Source organism: Chenopodium album, chromosome 8 (genome assembly GCF_948465745.1).
Source record: "Chenopodium album chromosome 8, dcCheAlbu1.1, whole genome shotgun sequence".
Classification (NCBI taxonomy): Eukaryota; Viridiplantae; Streptophyta; class Magnoliopsida; order Caryophyllales; family Amaranthaceae; genus Chenopodium; species Chenopodium album.
The window spans coordinates 70,567,136-70,586,236 of NC_137841.1; the positions used below are offsets into that span (position 1 = coordinate 70,567,136).

Below are 19,101 nucleotides of genomic sequence, written 5' to 3' on the forward strand. Positions count from 1 at the left end.
CAGGAGGTTCCTTTTTACTTACTAAGGCGGTAAGGCCTCTAGCTAGGACCACAATAAAGCCACAAGATACTTTGGCTCCATGAGTTCTAAGATATTACATTCATCACCTATTTAACAACCACTAGTCAAGGATACTATTTGTAAACCACATGTTCAACAGTCTTCTTTTGAGTTCAAAGTACAAGAGAATCATATATCAGCAAAAGACTAACAACCATATACTACGCCCTATCGCCCATTTTCAATGGCTGTCCTAAATTTACTCCTACATGGAATCTTATTATGTAAAGAAAACATCTAGAACTTTATGAACAACTGCTTCACGGCTTTTATCTCTCATCAAATATAAATTCCCCATCCCTCATCGTACTCTACTTTTTGAAGATTCAATTAACAACATGAATGCATGATAAAAGTTGCAATGTTTGTCATCCACCCCTTCATCTCTTTTAGCAGAAAAGGTGATGCTTATAAATGTCAGATTCTGAAAATGACAGAATTGTAGAATAATCGTGTATAGCATTTTCAGCATTGTGAGGGCCAACACAAATTACACAATGCAGTTTGCTTAATATAGACAGAAACTAGTTGACATGTTTTAAAAAAAGAGAATATTCTATGCACATCTTCACCCAAATTTCTATTTGCTAGGGTACTACTCAATTTCATGATCGGAAGGCAAGTAAATTTTACAGTTGCATTGAAGATACTCTTCTCTTAAATAACATTAAATGGGGATAACAGTTAATATAACAGGTAATGCAAAAATAAAAATTTTGCATTAGTCTTAATCTAGTCTCCCCCGCACCCCCCCCCCCCCCCCCCACCCAAAAAAAAAAAAAAAAAAAAAAAAAAACCTTGCACTGCATGGTTCAAAGCTCAAACCATTAGGTGGTTATAAATTTATAATAATGTAGGTAAAGACATAATTGACCAGATAGAAGGGAACCAATTGAAGTGGATTCTCCCAAGAATTCAACAAAATGATGAATACTGTATAGTGTATGTAGTTTCCCTGGGAGAGAGGGAAGGCCAGCTTATGCATACCTTTCTAGTTTTGTTGTTTTCCATGCATGGTCCACCTAAACACCTTACAAAAGGATTCTTCTAAAAGTCAACATCCAACTCAAAGTTTGGTGATGGCTCACTCTTTTGCATGGTTACCAACTCTATAAGTAGCAAACTACTAGCAGATAACAACTTGATTAAATTTTTTTTTTTTTTAAACTTCACAGGACAAGAGACCACAGAATATGGGATAATTGCAAGAGGAACTTATAAGAAAAACTGAGTGGCCTACTGTTAGACATTTCTCCTCAAACGACTACTCCAAGCAGACAAGAGGTGCTATATAGAGGGAGGGGGAGGGGCAGAGAAATGTTTCCTTTCATTTCTAGTCTTTCACAGTAATATAGTAATCTCACTGTTTCAGAGCATTGAATCCTACTTCTCCAACCCTGACAATTTGGAAAATGGAAGTGATACCATCAAAAAGCATCAATGACAGGAGATTTAGGAGGATTTGTGTTTTCTGTGGTAGCAGAGCTGGATACAGACCCCTATTTGATGAAGCAGCTCTTGAACTTGGTAAAGCACTGGTAAATCCTCGTATTTAAGTGTTTTAACTAGGTTTCTTTTCATTTCATTTTTGACAACATTGAATTTACAATGATATGTTTCTGCAGGTGGAAAGAAAAATTGATTTGGTTTATGGAGGAGGAAGTATAGGCCTTATGGGAACCATATCTAAGACGGTATTTCAAGGTGGATGCCATGTTCTCGGGTATGCCTTAATAACCATTTCATAGTAAAACATGGGGTTAAATAAAGGATAGAGAGTGAGAACACTGACAGTTTACCTTTATACATTCATCTTTTTATATATTAAATGTTTTGATTAGTGAGTGTACTCATGTTTATCTTTTACAGTGTAATCCCTAGACCGCTCCTACCAATTGAGGTATCACATCTTCATGTTCATAATAGCTAATGTACTCTTCAGAAGTTCTTTACTGATAACAACAATTCAATCTAGATAGTAGGAGAAACACACGGAGAAGTAAAGATAGTTGCAGACATGCATCAAAGGAAGTCAGAAATGGAAAAGCATGCTGATGCTTTTATTGCTCTTCCTGGTAGGGAATGGTCCAGCATACAGATACACATCCTTGCACAGTTTATAGTCTTATCATTCGTTGTATAGGAAAGGATATGAAAATTCAAGATTTTAATTTTCAGGTGGTTATGGAACCATGGAAGAACTTTTAGAGATGATAACTTGGTCCCAGTTAGGAATTCATGGAAAACCTGTAAGAATTCCTCTAATGCTTTTAGATAATCTCCACCTTTTTGCTTAATATCCCCCTTGACTATTGTTCTGACCACAAACTTCTCCCACCAAAAAAAAGGTTGGCCTGTTAAATGTAGGTGGATTCTTCAACAGCTTGCTTACATTATTTGATAAAGGGGTCGAGGAGGGTTTCATAGCAAAGACAGAAAGAGACATAGTGATTTTAGCAGAATCAGCAGAAGAGCTGCTGAAGAAGATGGAGGTATGTTTCTTTTGTCCAAAAGCAGATTCTAAAAAGACCAAATTATTTGAACTAGCACAGTACTTAAAAAGCACAAAGAATGATTTGTCTTTTTACCGGTGCAAGTTGCAGGAATATACACCAACACATGATACAATTGCATCCAAACAAAGCTGGGAAACTGAGAATAATTGTACAATGAAAGAATCCACTTCTAATTTATCTTTTATATACTCATATGTTCACTATAGAAGCAGGCAACAAAGATGTAAAAGTTCTGTCAAAAAGTAGAAGAATTGTGACATAGCTGCCTAGCTGGTATTGTCCACTTACTTGATTACTAGATCTTTTTAGGCCTCTCAATAACATCCAATGTAAAGGGAGACCTTCCTTTGCCTCTATATATACATCTTTATTGTGTACACATGTCAGTGCAAAGAGATGGCAACAACGCAGAAGCGCTGGAAGGGGTAAGGTTATTTTTCTCTTTAAATACAAGAGTAATGGGGTAAGGTGAAAGTGATCTGATCCCATACTCTAGTGGTTTTAATCTTTCTTAGTATGTACCCTAACAGTGTTAAGCTAGTCAATATTCAGATCAAGTACTCCATACATAGTTGTCATGCACAAAATTGTCAGTGCTACAATCATTTCACCACACTTATGTAATAGCAAATGATTCGAGAGAGTAAAACGTGTGGGCAGACACTTATTAAAAAAAATAAAAAATAAAAAAAATCACTCTTAATTTTTTAAATTTTTGTATTTGTATCCATCAGCCTCTCTGTAGATGACAGCAAAAGTCTCCATGTATCCAAGGCTGTAAAGTAATCAACACATAGAATGCCCTCAAATGCACTATAATCATCTTAGGATTAGTCATTAGACATCTAACATGCTTGAAAGAAGTCATGGACTCCATGTGTCCCCCATACAAGCTTAGTTATTGGCTAATACACAGAAACTCTTATTGGAGTCTTTTGCATTATTGCTTCCAAGCAAGCAAGATATATAGCAAGCTCAGATCTTTCACAAAATTTGTGTTAGTTGTCCATTATGGCATTAAAAGAATAAGACATTTATAGGCCTAGATGCAAACTGTACAGGTATCCACAGCAAAAACCTCAGTGCTTCCCCCAAACAAACTTTTCATTTCTTGCAAGTACAGAAGCTTATTCCCAAAATACATAGATGAGACTACTCACCTTAACAGAGACAGCACTTGATACAACCCATTTAAATACCATTGAATGAAAGCAAAGATAATGGTCCAATGGTGCTAAAGGGAAAAAATACACAAAAAATCGATCACATAATCAGCTATAAGTATCAGAAGCAAAGTAGACTTACAATGAATGCAATAGCAAACCTGACACTCCCATCTGGCCAACCACTGTTTAAGTGCCATGAAAATCAAAAGGTTGCATGAAGATCAAGACTCAAGAATGAATTTATTTGTCAATACTACCAAAGTACCAACTTGTATGCTGGAACTCTGGAAGAAGTAGGATGCATCAAACTTATGAATGTGATCTGTTGCACAAATTCCATAAAAACCATTAAGATGCATAAGCACCTACATAAACAGAACCATCAACTTAAATATTAGCAGTCCAATGCATAAGAAGATGTTACCTGCAAATACTCCCAATCATCTCACTTTCTCCTCTCAGAAAATCAGAATTAAGCCAGTCACAATCATAAAAGAATTAATCCAGCTTTATACTCATCAGGAAATATCAATCTTAAAAACAGAATTTTCCAGAATAGTATGAAGTGTTTCCCGGAGACCAATGCCAAACTTTAATATGATATGATAGGGTTTGATATAGCAAATCCAATAGGCTACCAGTGGTCAGTTGCAAGGTCATATTTGCAAGGCATCCTCAGCAATGGATAAGGAAAATGCAAGGTCTTCAAAATAGGAGCAATATCAATCAGAGAAAGATGCACCTTACATGATCTATTAACCTTCACAGCTGAACATTAGGAAAATATTTAAGGGTTCCTAATAAATTATTCTCAGATTTCTCATTGTAACTTCTGAGAAAAGGTGAGATACTCAATTTACAACACATGAACCAACCACACCAAGGCAGATAAAATGCTTGCTACGGCAGAAGATGAAGGCATTTGATTAAATAAAATTTTAAGTTGAATATCTATTTACAGATCAAAACATGTATTTCATAACACATTAGTATCATATAAGACTTTCACCCATATCTTGAATTCCACATTCCTGCAGTCCTTCTCTATTAGAAAGTATGCAATCAAAGTTATAGTTATCTAAACAGAACTCGTTATTAGGAGTTTCTGAAATGGCGGAGTCTGCATCCTCAATCATAATTAAATCATGCTGCCCATTGAAAGAAGTAGCATTATCTTCATCAACACAAGGAACTTCACTGCATACATCAGGAACATCCACCAATAGGGCATCAAAAGACGACGTAGCAGACAATTTCTCTTGTGATAAGAATTTCACGTCCAGTATAGGAGTTCCAAAATCAACAACGGCAGGGCTTTGTAACTTCAGAATGTTCAGCAGCATACCAGGGCACTCTCTTGCCATCTCCTCACCAGAACAGGAGTCAATAATGGCTGCAGGTACTCCTGATGCAGCAGTAGAGGTATCGATAGCAGGGGAGTCAGTGGAACCAAAAATAATTGTATGATTTGAGTCATCATCAGCTTCTCCAAATCTGTCTAATCTCGAATCATCAATATCTGTTTTGACTACGTCAAGATTCTCAAGAATAACTTCATTCAAAACAGAAATGTCAAGGGACTTCTCACTCTTTCCTTCCTCAATTACACAGTTTTGTAATTCAACAGATTCTGTAGTCTCTTCAAAACCTTTGCCAGCATTAAATAACTCTTGCTCTGTTAGTACAATATCGTCCTTGGTAGAAATATTATACCAATCAACATCGACTGAAGAGACAACATGCTCATCAGATAGGATTGAGTCTGAGGACTCTGACGGACAAGGACTCCCATTCTCTTCTTTACTGGAGATATAAGCAGTTTCTTCAACCACATCAGTGTCTTTGGAAGCCGAAGATAGGAAACCAGCAAGTGCAGAAGCTAGAGCATCATTAATAGACAATGGTTTCTTCAGATTGCCTTTTGGGGAGTCCTTAACTGCTTCACAGGCGTCACTTTCTCCTTCATCATCAACACACGAAAAGTCCGGTGCTGTGACAACAAGACTAGGAATTAGCGGGGCAGCATTGGAAGAGGATGAAGACACATTATCGGGTAGAACAGAGGGAGATGAATATACATCTGAGGTTGGGATTGACATGTCTGGAGGGCGACTTTCACCCTTCTTGATTGATTCAGAATTTGTAGTATCAGGAGAACCATTTCCTTCATTGAAGATGGAGTTGGATTCAGAATCAATGCCAGAGAAATCCGGAGCAGAAATTCTATTGCAAGCTTTCACAGAACCTATAGTCTTGGCAAATAACTCCAATTGCTGTTCTACCCTTTCAAGCCTTCCTTCCATGTTGCTAATTGGCTTCACCATTTTTTCCTCAAACCTCAAAAAGAAGTCTTCAATCTTTGCAACACGAGAAACAAGTTCGTCCAAAGTTTTCTCTACGCGACTACAAGATAATTCATTCCTTTCACTGTTTGAATGAGGATTCATTTGAGAATCTGGCCTTTGCATAGGAAACTCTGGTTGGGACATGTGTACAGGTGCACCATTTAATATGGTTCCCTGGATACTTTCAGACTGAGTGGTGTTAGAAGACACAAACGTACTAGTTGACTTGACTCCAGTATCTTGGTGCTTCCTTTCTCCAACAGCAGAATCACTTTGTTCTTGCATTTGATTCCTTCGAATATTAGATAGGCTCAAAAGTGTCGGGATGAGCAAGGACATCTTAGCACTTTCAGAAGAGGATTCTGGTGCGTTAGTCGAAGAATTAGTATCAATTGATACTACAGGATCAGCAAACACATAAACTTCATCTATGTAAATGCAATCTCCACTCTGGATAGACAGCAAACGGAGAGTTATGGACAGGACCGGATCAGCATCAGATATCTCTGCAGTAGCCTCAAAGTAGTCCTGAAAATTTAATCGATGGGATATTGACACAACTAAAAGTCAACCACAAGCCAGCCACAAAGAACAATCTATAGTATTACTAAGAACCTACATTTCATAGAGCTCAAATAGCCTGAAATAATGTGTCAGACCCAGCATGCTCAAGGTCAACCAAAAAGGTAAAGGAAAAAGTCCTATTAATATTGGCTCATAGGAGTGAAATAATTGCGAGAAATAAGAATAATTTACTAAAGTTAAATCATATTTGTGTTTTAATTAAGAGTTCAACTTTTGCACAATTTCTTATAATAGGAGAGGACAAGGTATTACTGTTCTGTCTTAGTCGACCAAAGTGGACTTAAAAGGCTGAAAGTAAAAAAGAAATGGCCACGGTTGACAAATACTATGTAATTTTTGTCCAAATAACAGCAAGTGATCCAATATACAGAGAACCAAAACTCAATAAGTACCAAACCTAAACCTAACTTCTATATCAATCGGTCAAAAAGCTCTGCAGTAAATCAGAAATACCTGATTGCCTCGTTCCATGCAGCTCTCATCTATTTTAGACAGAGGTGTGCCTTCATCAAGCATAGCGGAATTTCGCACTTTCACATCCACCCAATCATCTTCGTTGGTGCTGCCTCCACTATCAGATCTTAAATGGCCATCACAAGAACTACTATTGGGGCTACAAGAACTTATAGGCAAAAATCCTACACCATCTGTCTCTTGCAGTAGCTCTTCACTTTTAGCAGCAACCCCACAACGAACTGTACATAGGTACTCATTTTCACCCTTCTCATTAGCAGAATAGTATATTTCATAGACTCTAGCAGTACTACGTACATAGACCTGCTTGATTTCATGTTGCTGGGTAAAAGAAACTGAAAAGGGAAATAAAAGCATAAGCCTAGTGCAAAAGAGTAAATGCGAAAGCGGATGACAAATAAAACAAAAGAAAAGATCAATTGGTAAGATCTTTCCACTGTTATAAATTAAAAATATGAAAAATCTCATTAAAAAAAATGAATAAATAGAACTAAAAATTGAGCATTCTTTAAAAACACCAGCCAGTCACAGGAGATTAGTAATGTTTCATGCTCAAATGTGATTTCTTCTCTCATTGTATCTCCCTCCTGTCTCTAACATCATTCAAATTATGACTCGTTATATTCTTGTTGAAGTTAACAACTCATACATTATTCTGTAAAATCTACAAAAGCCTGTCTCACAGGCACACTATATAAAACATCATCAGTTTAAATCAAGGCAAAGAAGGACTATATCATGATATCATCTCATGCAAAAACATAGAATTATAGACCTGCAGTATACTTTTTACAAGTATCAAGAGGGCTGTTGTAATGAAAATATCGGAAAAACCAATAGCTTAGGGAGTCAAATTCCTCATACACGGTAGGTTACGGGGTGGATAGCTCAGCTTGAGTCTAGGTCATTTCTAGAAATTTAAGACCTTGTACCTCCTTTTTTCAATTAAATCCAGGATCTATATATACCCATCTACAAGTACTCACCAGCAAATTAAATCCTACATTTACAGAGATTATATAAGTTCATACTTCATCCTACCCAAAACAAACAATAATATTCCAACACTAAAGGCGATGTTAACGATTCTTTGAAGTTGACTACCCAATTAATCTATTCCTACCCATCTACGAGTACACTCTAGCAAATTAAATCCTACGGAGTACATTTGAAGAGATTACACAAGTTCATACTTCATTCTACCCATAAAAACTAAAAATTCCAGCAATAAAGATCCTGTTAATGGTTCTTTGAAATTGACTAAGCTAAAAATTCGCAAATATAATTCAAAATATATGATTCTAAAATTGATCGCCATCTCAACGCTGAATATTGTAATCAATACAACAATCCGAAAAATACAATCAGGCATTACAAACAACTTGATTACTACTATCAAAAGAAGCTATATTATACAGTAATTACATAAATATTAACCAATTCAGGGAAAAAAAAAATTATACAATGAGCAATTAAATCAGAAAATGATGAAAATAGTATAATCAATTCGAAAAAAAAAAAAAATTTAAAAAATTTACTTGTGATCTCGCAGGGGCCGGAATCCGGTGAAGGACGGCGCAGGATAAGAGGGGGTTTAAGCGCAGGATCAGAATCAACGGCAGAAATGGAGGACTCGGAAGTAATAGAATGTTCGAGAGAACCATGAATGATCGGCCATGATGAAGTGAAATTAGTAGCAGAAATATCTAGGGTTTCGGTTTCCATTGATTCTGGAATCGAAGTTGTTCGTAATCTTCAAGCTTTGAGTAGTATAACACAAGCAGAGGAAGAAGGTAAGAGAAGTAAGATGTCTGCAATTTTGGAGAAGGGATGACGAATGATGATCACCCCCAAAATCTGTGTTTCTAATTCAGTATACGAAGTATTTTAAATTAATTGTCTAGGTTTTATAATTAGGAAAATGATGATAGGGATTAGGGAGGTAGAGGAAGCTCCAATTTGTTTATCACATGGTATTTTGGTAAATAAATTAATAATTTTATCCGGTCATTATCACTTTAGGACCTACTTTTATGGAAAAAGTTGTTGATTTTTTTACAAAATTACCATGTGATAAACAAATTTTGTGAATTTTAGAGATTAACTTGTATTTACCCATGGAGGTACTCCCATGTCTTGTACGGTGTTGTTTGGTTCAATTGGTTAACATGATATAAAATGCTCGGGATTTTATTAAACTTGTTTTGTTGTTAATAAGGAAAATTGAAATTTCTATGAATTTTGGTGTACCAAAGAGGGTTAGGGAATGTTTGTTATTCCATTTTATGTTCTTCGTTTGTTTATGTTTTTGTTTTTGGTTGTTCTTTTTTCTTAGGGGCAAGCCCCTCTCCTTCACTAAATAAAAAAAAAAGGGGGTTTGGGAATTTATTTCTTTTGTGGAAAGTTAAAACTCCTGTAAATTCTCATTTCGGTCATTTTTGTTTTGTGTATCAACTAAACAACTACTCAGCTAGTCACCTTATCAATTTCCATGAGTTTTTAATTCCTTAATTTTATTTATTTATTTATTTATTTTTAATATGTCAACCAAATAAGGCCGTAATTTCAAATTAATTGACACATACGGAGTATGTGCTCTTTTATTTTGAGTATTGTATGTATGTAGAATACGAGTATATAGTAAATTGTATATTGAATTTTTTTATTCGCTAGAAATTTATTAGAGTTCATCTTGCATTCGAGCATAGTATTTGACTTGCTCTCAATTCTCATTTTAAATCTTGTTTGAAAAAAGGAAGAAGAAAAGAAAACCCTATTTTGATTTTACTTCAACATTGTAAATAGTTGTTTTAATTTAAGTTACTCTGCAAATTTTATTGATTATTTTTATGTGAATTAGAGTCTAACTTAAAATACTATCTCCTAGATATGTCAATTGATCAATTTGAAGTTTTGAACACAAATTGACTAATACTGGTTGAACCTCAACTCGAGTTCACTTAACTCAACTCAAGTCATAGGAGAAGTGTGCTTGTGTTCCATTGTTATTATGACTAGTCTTTTATATCCAACTAGAAGAAAAAGGGAACAAGATTGTTCCTAAGCAAATCAATGAACTAATTGAAACAAACTGTTAAGAGCCAACAAGTAATAGCCGAAATGAACTGACCTACAAACTTGTGATTAACATTTCACATTTGGCATCTCAGTACTTATGATTGCTAAACATAAACTTTTCTTAAGAAAATTCAAGATTTAGATAATTAACTTAACTCTAAACTCATTGATTAAACATCTAGGAATTAAGTGGAAAACATCCTACAAAGTTCCACAGTAACCAAAACCAACCAAGACTAAAGACTTATAATTCAAGGTGATGAGAGCAATTAGCTGCTTTAAAAGAGACTTTGCCCTCTTCAAGATCATACCCTACAAGAAAATCCATCTGAGCTAAATTCCCAAATATGGCCACTTCACTTGCTGGTAACATTGCAAGACACACCATATCTTCCTGCACTTTAACAAAAGTATTTGATGGTTTGAGTTCGAGTTCAGCCCCAGCAAAACGCACCTTAACTACCGGAACAACCATATCCTCTTCACTCTTGTAACACAGTGACATTACTCCTTCCGGATCTTCAACAGATTCGGCTTTAATGTTTTTCCTCAACTCGGCCTCTATATCCTGATAAAATTCCTCAGGCAACAGTGTTAATGTTGTTCCTGAATCAATTATAATATTACCTTCCTCAGTATACTTACTATTTTTTGTCATGGAAGAGACTGATGTTTTATACTCAAAATTAACATTTCCAACTGATATGCCTTCTAAAGTCAGATAATAGAATGTGGATGGATCTTTTGTTACTAGAGGTGTCGAAACCACCCCAGGACCAGAGACTAAGGCCTCTGGTCCGAAGCTGATCTTACCAACTAAGTCGGTTTTAAAGAAGGGTACTAAGCAATATGAGAACTTCCCACCAATGGTAGGCTTTATTTGGGACACCAAAGATAGTGCACCTCCCCCAAGCCCAATTATGCCGGACCCTAGCTCGTTGAAGGTACCTCCATTCTCATGCCCACACCCGACTAACACTTCTGGAAACGAGGGTGTGTGAGACCCGAAGGTGACAGTCTCAGAGGCAAGGACTCCATTTGTGTAGGACTTATCCCCATAGGAGTAGTAATAAGAGCAATCACCATTAGAATTACACGTTCTAGTCGCCAAGTCTGTGTAACAACGAGGGGATCCACAAGGTATTGGCTTAAAAGAGGATGATTTTTTGGGGTCAAAGATTGGTAATCTCTGCTTGTAACATTGAACACAAGGCTTACATTGGGTCCAAGTGAGGTCACTCCCGGTATCAGCTATCCCAAGCATGGTAACCGGGGGACTACCTATTGATATGTTCATTAAGTATTCCCCCTTGGCAGGAATCACCGGGGACTGGACCATTGCACGCGAGGCCAACACCTCAAAGTGACTGGCCCTGGTGGTGGAGCGGCGAAGGGCATCATTTAGCCGCTCCCAATGAGTCTTGGTGGAGTTATGGAGAGGGGATATGATGGAGTCTCTGTGAATTAGATCAACAGTGAAACCTAGTGCTACTGCTAATACGGAAGAAAGACAGATAAACAAGAATGAACAATGCAAAATTACTGAAGAAAATGCTGCCATGATAAATGTATTAAGGAATAGAGTATAAAAAAGGGATTCGAGTGCAATGGAAGATGGTAAAAGGAGAGATATATAAGGAGTGAAAACACAGGCAAAGGTAAAGCGAAAAGACATGCATTGATTGATGTTAACAACAGCAATAAACAAAGAATACAAAGAGATTGGAATTTGAATGAAAAGGCAGGATTTAAACAGGAAGATCAAGCAAAAGAGCAGTTATACTGAATTAAGGCAGCAGTAAATGAAAGCATAACAGAAGGTAATAAGACTAATAACGTAATGTAATACTGGCAAGATGTTAATCATATTATATAAGCAGAGTTCTCAATTAAACACCAGGCAGTAAATAAATTACATTAATAATGATAATCATCCACATGAAAATTGAAATACAGAATAGTAATAAAAAAAACTGCAGAATATTTTTCAGTTATTACAGATCTTAGCAGTTGGATTGGCGACACAAACAGGACCATAAGCTTTCTTAGCTTCAGGGGAACCACGTTTTGGTTCATCAGCCATCGCAACACCGGCAACTGAAGCAATGGCAGCAGCTGCAGCAGCGAACATAATGTCTCTCCTTCCATTGTTGCTGCCCTCTTGGTTGGCCTCACAGCTGACCTTCACAGTGTTGTGTTTAACACTGTTGGTGATGACAAGCCTCCGGTGGGAAGCAGCTGCAGGGGAGATAGCGGCAGCGCCACCGAGGAAAGATGCTGACATGCTGATTGAAGCCATGAATGTTCTGTTTCTGGTGTCTGAAAATGAAGTGTGTGTTTCAGTGTGAGTGTGTGTGTTGAACAGAGGAAGAGGATAGCTTAGCTTAATTTCAACCTGAAACTTTTGGTGACAATTTAGCATCTTATCCCTGTATTATACTTGACCAACAACTGCCTGCCACCTGTCAATGTTGATTTTGTCCTAGTTGGCAATCTTGCATTGGTGCTTGGCATATCACAAGCAATTTAGCTAAAAATTTATGGCCTAGAAATGCCACGTCAAATAAACTAAATACAGTATATACTACATACAGCTAAAATATCTAACGTGCTCAATCATAATTGATTAAAATTACTGATGATATGGATTATTTAGTAATTTTTTCAGCAGTGGCATAGAATTTTCCGAGGCCTGAAAGTTGTTTAGTGATCCAACAGCTCGGCCACCGGCCATCAAACATAGCAAAACCAAGGCCAGTCAGATGACTCAACCCATCAACAATCGAATTCACGTTGAGCCTCAAAATTTATACTAAAAATCAACAAGAAAGATTCTTTTTGAAAAAAAAAAAAAAAAAAAACACCGAGAGAGAGAATGAAGAAGGCGATTGCATTACCAATTTCTTCATATTCAAATACACTATTAAATTCTTTGTTCGGTGCAAAAAATAGAGTACATTCTATCACTAGGGTCTAGCCGTCTAGGGACATAGATCATATTCCAAAGAATGATGAATATATTGTGTATACTAATTTAATGGTAGCTATCATCTATAAGAAGAACTCAACCTACAACAAACTAAGCATATTGTAGCTCCAGTTCACTTGATTCATATGGGGGAGGCATGAGATCATCCACATTTGCAAATATATCTCCACGGCTGGGTGGCACCCTAGCAGCAGGTGAATCAAGGACGTAGTCTGGAATAATGGGCAATGTCTCCTCAAGGAGCTGTTTAACAGTCTGCAAAGATTCAATAATGAGTGAGGATATCGCAGATGTAGCAAAATGGTTTTCGAAAAATGTACACTTCTTGTGATGATGGAGAAAGCCATAATAGCTCTATATCTCCCAGACCATAGAGAGAAACATTTCCTTAAAAGATTTTTTGGTAAGCAACAGATAAGCAAATGAATCTCAATGACAGGCGTACCGTGCAATGGAAAAATGCAGCATCCACATTGCGCTTCCAGACAGCATTTCTAGGCTCGGAATGAAAAAGGTTCAACAAAGGCTGTTTCACACAAATAAACAGGAGAAAAACAGTTCAGGGGATGAAGGACAATATTATATTTACATAATATAAATGGAGACAAAGTGCAGATATCTAAAAGGAATTGAAGCAAAGCTCCTATTTATGCCTCGAAGGCAATCAGTCTGATAAGGAAATTAAAAAAAAAAATGCTATGATTTTTGCAGTTTGATTAATTACCAAAAAACTGTACAAGAGTCCAGCAGCTATAAGGGTTTCATTGAAAAATAAAAATCAGTAGCATTCTACACTTGTTTATTTTTGAACAATAGACACATCTCAATTCAGGAAAGTTCAAATAGGATTGAGCCAAAGGCAAATAAATAAAAGAAATTCTCTAATAATTTGTTACCTTGACCAAATCCCGAACATTTGGTCTGTTATTGCCATGTTTGCCAAGCGCAGAATCTGCATACTCTTGATACTCCTTCAAAACCTACAACAAAAGTGATCAGCAACATAAATGACCAGGATATCAAAGACATTGTCAATCACAACGATGCGGACTCAATCTGTAAGGCTAACCAGTAACCACTAACTGCTAACCTGACGACGTGTAAGGTTGGAGGGAGGATCACCATAGACTTCAGTGTCAACGTCTCTCAACAATTGCCAAGTACTGCAATATTGACATAGTTTTTCAGAAAAACAGCCAATAGCAAATACATGTAAAAACTTTAACAAGTAAACTATTAAGCAAAGCACCACCAAGTTTTTGCGCTGCAATTTTAAAGATGATTCGTGAAATGAGGAAATACCATAACCTGAGAGAAAACAAACTATGTAGTAGGATTCATGCCTCTGTACAAAGACCAGATACATAGACAAACTATGCACAGATTTTAATAGTTCAAGCCGGAATACATCGTTCAAAGAAGTTACACTAGCCCTAGCCAAGTTAAATAGCCCTTATCAAGTTAACAAGCTCTTAAACTAGCCCTTATCAAGCACTTTTACTCAGAGGAAGATAGGAAAAATAAAAGAAAAACAGTTTTTCCAGGAAAAGAGAGAAACAAGAAGGCTGGTTCCTCATCAGGTTTTCATCAATAGGTCTATCACAAATGATGATGCATTTAATACTCCACCATGGCACCAATCTCTCAAAGCTCATCATCTAATCATATAGAGTTTCACCTTCCCTAGTTATGTCCATTTCATTATAATTAAGATTAACTTTCATATAAAAGTGAAGATCCAAGTTAAAATGTAAAAAATTAAATAAATAAATTTGTCTACCAAAAAAAAAAAGGCATGCCAAGAAGTCCCACCATAGGAAATTCTACATCACATATAAAAACCCATCAATATCATAGAACCCGAACAATTGCAAGATATACATTGTGTGGTATAAACTATAAAGGTATACTGGTATGGCAAGTAGCTGAATATCACAAAGTCAACTACAGGAAAAACTCCAAACCTAGCATCAAAATGTTTCAACACAATCAATTAGTACTCCAGGATATACTCACTTATTGTAGGCAGCACGCCCAACCATTACCCCATGAGCTCCTTTTTTCAGTGCTCCGTTCACCTTTGAACCAGATAAAAAGACAAAGGAGGAAAAAAATAATATTAGATTCCAGATATCACAATCACCAACAAAAGAGAGACATGAAATCATAAGACTTCACATCAGACAAAAGATGATAAAATCACAAACATAAACACAAAAATTGCACCAATACTGTTTAGCTCACAAGACACATTTGGTATAGCCAGTTTCTTATAGCTAAAAAGCCGTACAAGTAAATGGTCACAGCCCATTTATTGAAATGCTACATTAAAGGCATAATCTGTATTTTTATGGCTTTCACAAGTGCTTGGTAGAGTATACCACAGGGCTTTGTCATCAACTAAGAAATAACATGTACAAAACCCCACAGAAGTTGACCTATACATTGCTTCCACGGATAAACTAAAGCAAACTAATTTACTGAAGAAAATCCCAGCCAAATTAAAGCATGTTGGACCATTCTTCATATAAACCAAAGGTGAATAACTGCGAGTGATACATCATGAAAAGATGGCAACCTTCATAGCTAGATTAGATTGTGAAGGTAGCTCACAGATAGTGTGAACCGGTGCAAAGGTGTCAATACAGAACAACAAATGGGGATGAGCCATCAGGCAATGGTAAAAAAAAAAAAAAAAAAAGGCATTGTTGATATGGAAGTACTTAACTCCCCCCCCCCCCCCCCCCCCCAACCAAAAAAAAAAAAAAAAAAAAAAAACCTTCTAGACAGTGAGAATAAGCATAATGATCAGAGAACTACTCAAGGGGCTAGACAAAAGTTTTACCTCTTCAATTGAATTTATGCCTCCATTTATTGTAAACTTCAAGTCTGGAAAGTCACGTACTAGAGCATAGTAGAATTCATATCTGTGTAACAAACATTGAATTACCCCATCAGTCATCATTTCAAGTGCACAGCACTATCAAATACAGCTCTAATTCAAATAGGTCTCCTCCGACCATTAAATTCAACCTAAATTAGTCTAGAGGCAGCATTTGAAATACTATTACTTACCTGAGTGGTGGAATTGATCGATTTTCAGCTGGGCTAATGCCATTGAGAAGTGCTTTCCGCGAATGTATGATAAAGTGCTTGGTGGGAGATGTCGAAGATACTTTATAAATGAAATCGCCTGAATAACAGGAAAAGTAGCAATTTGAAAAAAATTAATCGAGCCTCAGAGGGCATCACAATAAAGTTTCACCAAATATTTATCAGACACCAGATGAAAGCCGACAAAATCTTCAAAATGACAACAAGCAAGCCATATAGTAAAGATATAGTCCGTTTTCCAAATGCCACATAGAGTTACTATAAACAAAACCAGTCCACATAAACTATAAGGAAGAGAGGAGAAGAGGGCATAGAGAATGAGAGACCTAAGAAGTTGGACTACAATTCTACAAACAGAAAGCTCAATTTTTTATTATGTGGAAGACAAATGATGCTTAAAGCAAATCACTCACACAGCTCATTATAAGAATCTTGATCATCAACACCAATGCGGCATTTGACAGTCACAGGAACATCTGTATTAGCAGCAATAACTGACATGGCCTCGCCGACAAACTTTCCTTGCAAAGGCCAAAGAGTAATAACATTAGGGATTCTTCTTGCTAACAAAAAATTGACAAAAAGTAATCTTCTTTTGCAGTTCAGTACGTCAGTACAGATAGTTCCTAACCTTAGGATCAAGCATCAGGCGCACGCCAAAACATCCATGTCCAACAACCCTAGGGCTAGGGCATCCACAACTGATAAAAAGAGAAAAAGGTCACAGAATTTTGGTAAGACAAAGACCAACAGATACCAGTCAAATAAAAGAAGATAATGAAGCTAATCAAATAACATCAATAAATAAAATAGAAAACAGATATTGAGCACCAACTTTAAGTTAATTTCATCGTAGCCATAAGCGTTAGCAAGTTGGGTTGCTTTTGCAATATTCTCCAAGTTATTCCCGCCAATTTGAAGAGCTATAGGATGTTGCTCTGGAGTAAATTCCAAAAACCTGTCCTGGACATTTCAAAAATAAATTATATTTGACCCAATCAATGCCCCAAAAAAGTGAAAATGTGCCTCATAAAATTGTTCCATAGCCAATATAATTTAGATTTTAGCGCTCAGTATTTACTTGTAAGGAAACATACTCCCACACCTATACGTAAGTACAAAATATGCAAACCAGTGAAAAAAAGACGCATTGCTAAAAAAAAAAAACAACAAAAAAAAACCACCATTTCATATTTAATTACTGAAAATTAATCTCATATTACAACTTTTAAGCATTGAAAGTCATTTGAACATAGAACTATAGAAGCACAAAGCATATCCATAGCACATAATTTCATTTTAAATGGAAGACCTTCTTCCAATCCTAACCGATGAAAAATAGATACACAGAAGACTAAGCTATAGTTTCTAATAAAACCCAAGTTTAAGGCACAGAACATGAGAACAGCAAAGGATATTTACTAACCAGATTACCCTTCTGATAAACAATTGTTTCTGCAGCAAGCATCTCCGTGTAAAGCCAAGCATTTTTTGATATGATTCTTGCGAGCACCCTATAGTGATTGTCTGTCCACTCCATCATTGGTGCGACACTGGGAATCAAATCAGTAACATTAGAAATTCATGTCAAAATGGAGTTTAATTTGGTGAAGTTAATCAAATTATCCGAACCCTAAAGGAAGACGAAAACACACCTGAAAAGGGGAGGAGGGTAGCGTGCCACAACCATTGATGATCCTTTATGTAATGTGTAGCCTTGGCCACAACAGTATAATCTCTTTGATGATGTTGAATTTCCAACTAATAAATTCGATGAAAACCGGGGCCGAGTTTGAGTGACTAAACAAAGTACAGGAGCACACGAAGTTACGACACTATACCCTGCAGACCTCATCATGCCCTAATCAGATCACAGCCTCCATGAATATTATGTAGGAGTTCACTCACATAACAAATATCATTAGCTACAACAAGAATATGAATTTTTATAAAGGATTGAACATAGTAAATTAGCATTTTAACATACAAATTACATAATACATAATTTGTGAGCTCAAAATTAAATTATTAGATCCTTGAATCTAAATCTTAGAATACCCACAGAAAAAACTTCAGGAAATAAAAATCAAAACTTTGAATTATCATGAACCCATTTATCATAATTAGTTCGAATACTAGTAACATAATCACTTAAATTTAATAGAACAAACAAATGATATCTGAGTTTCCAATGATTATGAACAGAATAACCCACAAATTATACAAATTAAATGAATTGAACAGAATTATGAACTACTACAACAGAAAATTATAGCAAGATAAAGGAAATTAAAAAAGGAATCAGGGTTTTACTTGAAACTGAAGCAACGACCAAATTAAAGGCGTTTGAAATTGCAGCAGCAGCAATAATAAGGAGGGAGATGAAGACGAAGAGAGCAGCTACTCTACAATTTTGCGGGTTATATTTCTTTGTTTTTGGAAACTGGAGAAATAAAGAATACTGCAGTTAATTGATCCTGTGGTTCTGCTTCTGCTCTAGTTTGGGCTTATTTTATCTAATCTAGTTTGGGTCAAAGCCCATACATGATTTCATATATTCAAATCCAAAATTTCATTTTTATGTTATTACCACTTTAAATTTGTGGATTTTTTTGGTTTTTTTAATGTATGGTAATAAATTAATGAAATATAATTATAGTTCAATATTACATAAGAGTATTTTTAAAAAGAAGTTGCATAAAAGTTAACTTTGCAGACAGATGACTTTTAAAGAATTATTGATATTTTTTTATGTAAAAGTCAATAACAATAGT

At 36.0% G+C, this 19,101-nt stretch overlaps 4 protein-coding genes and 1 pseudogene across 12 annotated transcripts; 1 reads left to right on the forward strand and 4 right to left on the reverse strand.

Moving 5' to 3' along the window:
• Window positions 1-1,031: 1,031 nt before the first annotated feature.
• Window positions 1,032-3,143, forward strand: LOC145642181 (cytokinin riboside 5'-monophosphate phosphoribohydrolase LOG1-like). 3 transcript variants are annotated; one of them, XM_081693277.1, is made up of 7 exons: window positions 1,032-1,598; window positions 1,686-1,783; window positions 1,930-1,960; window positions 2,036-2,135; window positions 2,239-2,309; window positions 2,409-2,552; window positions 2,658-3,143. In XM_081693277.1, exons 1-7 carry the CDS (start codon window positions 1,473-1,475, stop codon window positions 2,820-2,822), a joined length of 735 nt encoding a protein of 244 aa, XP_081549403.1. In that variant the 5' UTR covers window positions 1,032-1,472; the 3' UTR covers window positions 2,823-3,143. The 3 variants fall into 3 exon arrangements, with proteins under 3 accessions (XP_081549403.1, XP_081549404.1, XP_081549405.1); XM_081693278.1 differs by having other exon boundaries at window positions 2,664-3,143; XM_081693279.1 differs by having other exon boundaries at window positions 1,032-1,587.
• Window positions 3,144-4,643: 1,500 nt separating this feature from the next.
• On the reverse strand, window positions 4,644-9,002 carry LOC145642180 (uncharacterized). Of its 2 annotated transcripts, XM_081693276.1 has the most exons (4): window positions 8,685-9,002; window positions 7,126-7,481; window positions 5,088-6,615; window positions 4,644-4,939 (listed from the first exon to the last, which is right to left on the reverse strand). In XM_081693276.1, exons 1-4 carry the CDS (start codon window positions 8,869-8,871, stop codon window positions 4,881-4,883), a joined length of 2,130 nt encoding a protein of 709 aa, XP_081549402.1. In that variant the 5' UTR covers window positions 8,872-9,002; the 3' UTR covers window positions 4,644-4,880. The 2 variants fall into 2 exon arrangements, with proteins under 2 accessions (XP_081549402.1, XP_081549401.1); XM_081693275.1 differs by having other exon boundaries at window positions 4,644-6,615.
• A 1,447-nt stretch (window positions 9,003-10,449) lies between these two features.
• LOC145642182 (aspartic proteinase CDR1 pseudogene) lies at window positions 10,450-11,785 on the reverse strand (annotated as a pseudogene).
• A 277-nt stretch (window positions 11,786-12,062) lies between these two features.
• LOC145642183 (photosystem II 5 kDa protein, chloroplastic-like) lies at window positions 12,063-12,633 on the reverse strand. The gene has a single exon (XM_081693280.1). The coding sequence runs from the start codon at window positions 12,521-12,523 to the stop codon at window positions 12,212-12,214; it is 312 nt and encodes a 103-aa protein (XP_081549406.1). The 5' UTR covers window positions 12,524-12,633; the 3' UTR covers window positions 12,063-12,211.
• A 463-nt stretch (window positions 12,634-13,096) lies between these two features.
• On the reverse strand, window positions 13,097-18,794 carry LOC145556475 (uncharacterized). Of its 6 annotated transcripts, none has more exons than XM_081618129.1 (13): window positions 18,641-18,794; window positions 17,983-18,188; window positions 17,754-17,880; window positions 17,163-17,290; window positions 16,959-17,028; window positions 16,741-16,843; window positions 16,289-16,406; window positions 16,059-16,140; window positions 15,230-15,291; window positions 14,304-14,376; window positions 14,110-14,193; window positions 13,659-13,739; window positions 13,097-13,468 (listed from the first exon to the last, which is right to left on the reverse strand). In XM_081618129.1, the coding sequence occupies exons 2-13, from the start codon at window positions 18,183-18,185 to the stop codon at window positions 13,304-13,306; spliced, it is 1,296 nt and encodes a 431-aa protein (XP_081474255.1). In that variant the 5' UTR covers window positions 18,186-18,188; window positions 18,641-18,794; the 3' UTR covers window positions 13,097-13,303. The 6 variants fall into 6 exon arrangements, with proteins under 6 accessions (XP_081474255.1, XP_081474259.1, XP_081474260.1 ...); XM_081618133.1 differs by having other exon boundaries at window positions 17,983-18,127; window positions 18,641-18,777; XM_081618134.1 differs by having other exon boundaries at window positions 17,163-17,285; window positions 17,983-18,169; window positions 18,641-18,777.
• Between the last annotated feature and the right edge of the window lie 307 nt (window positions 18,795-19,101).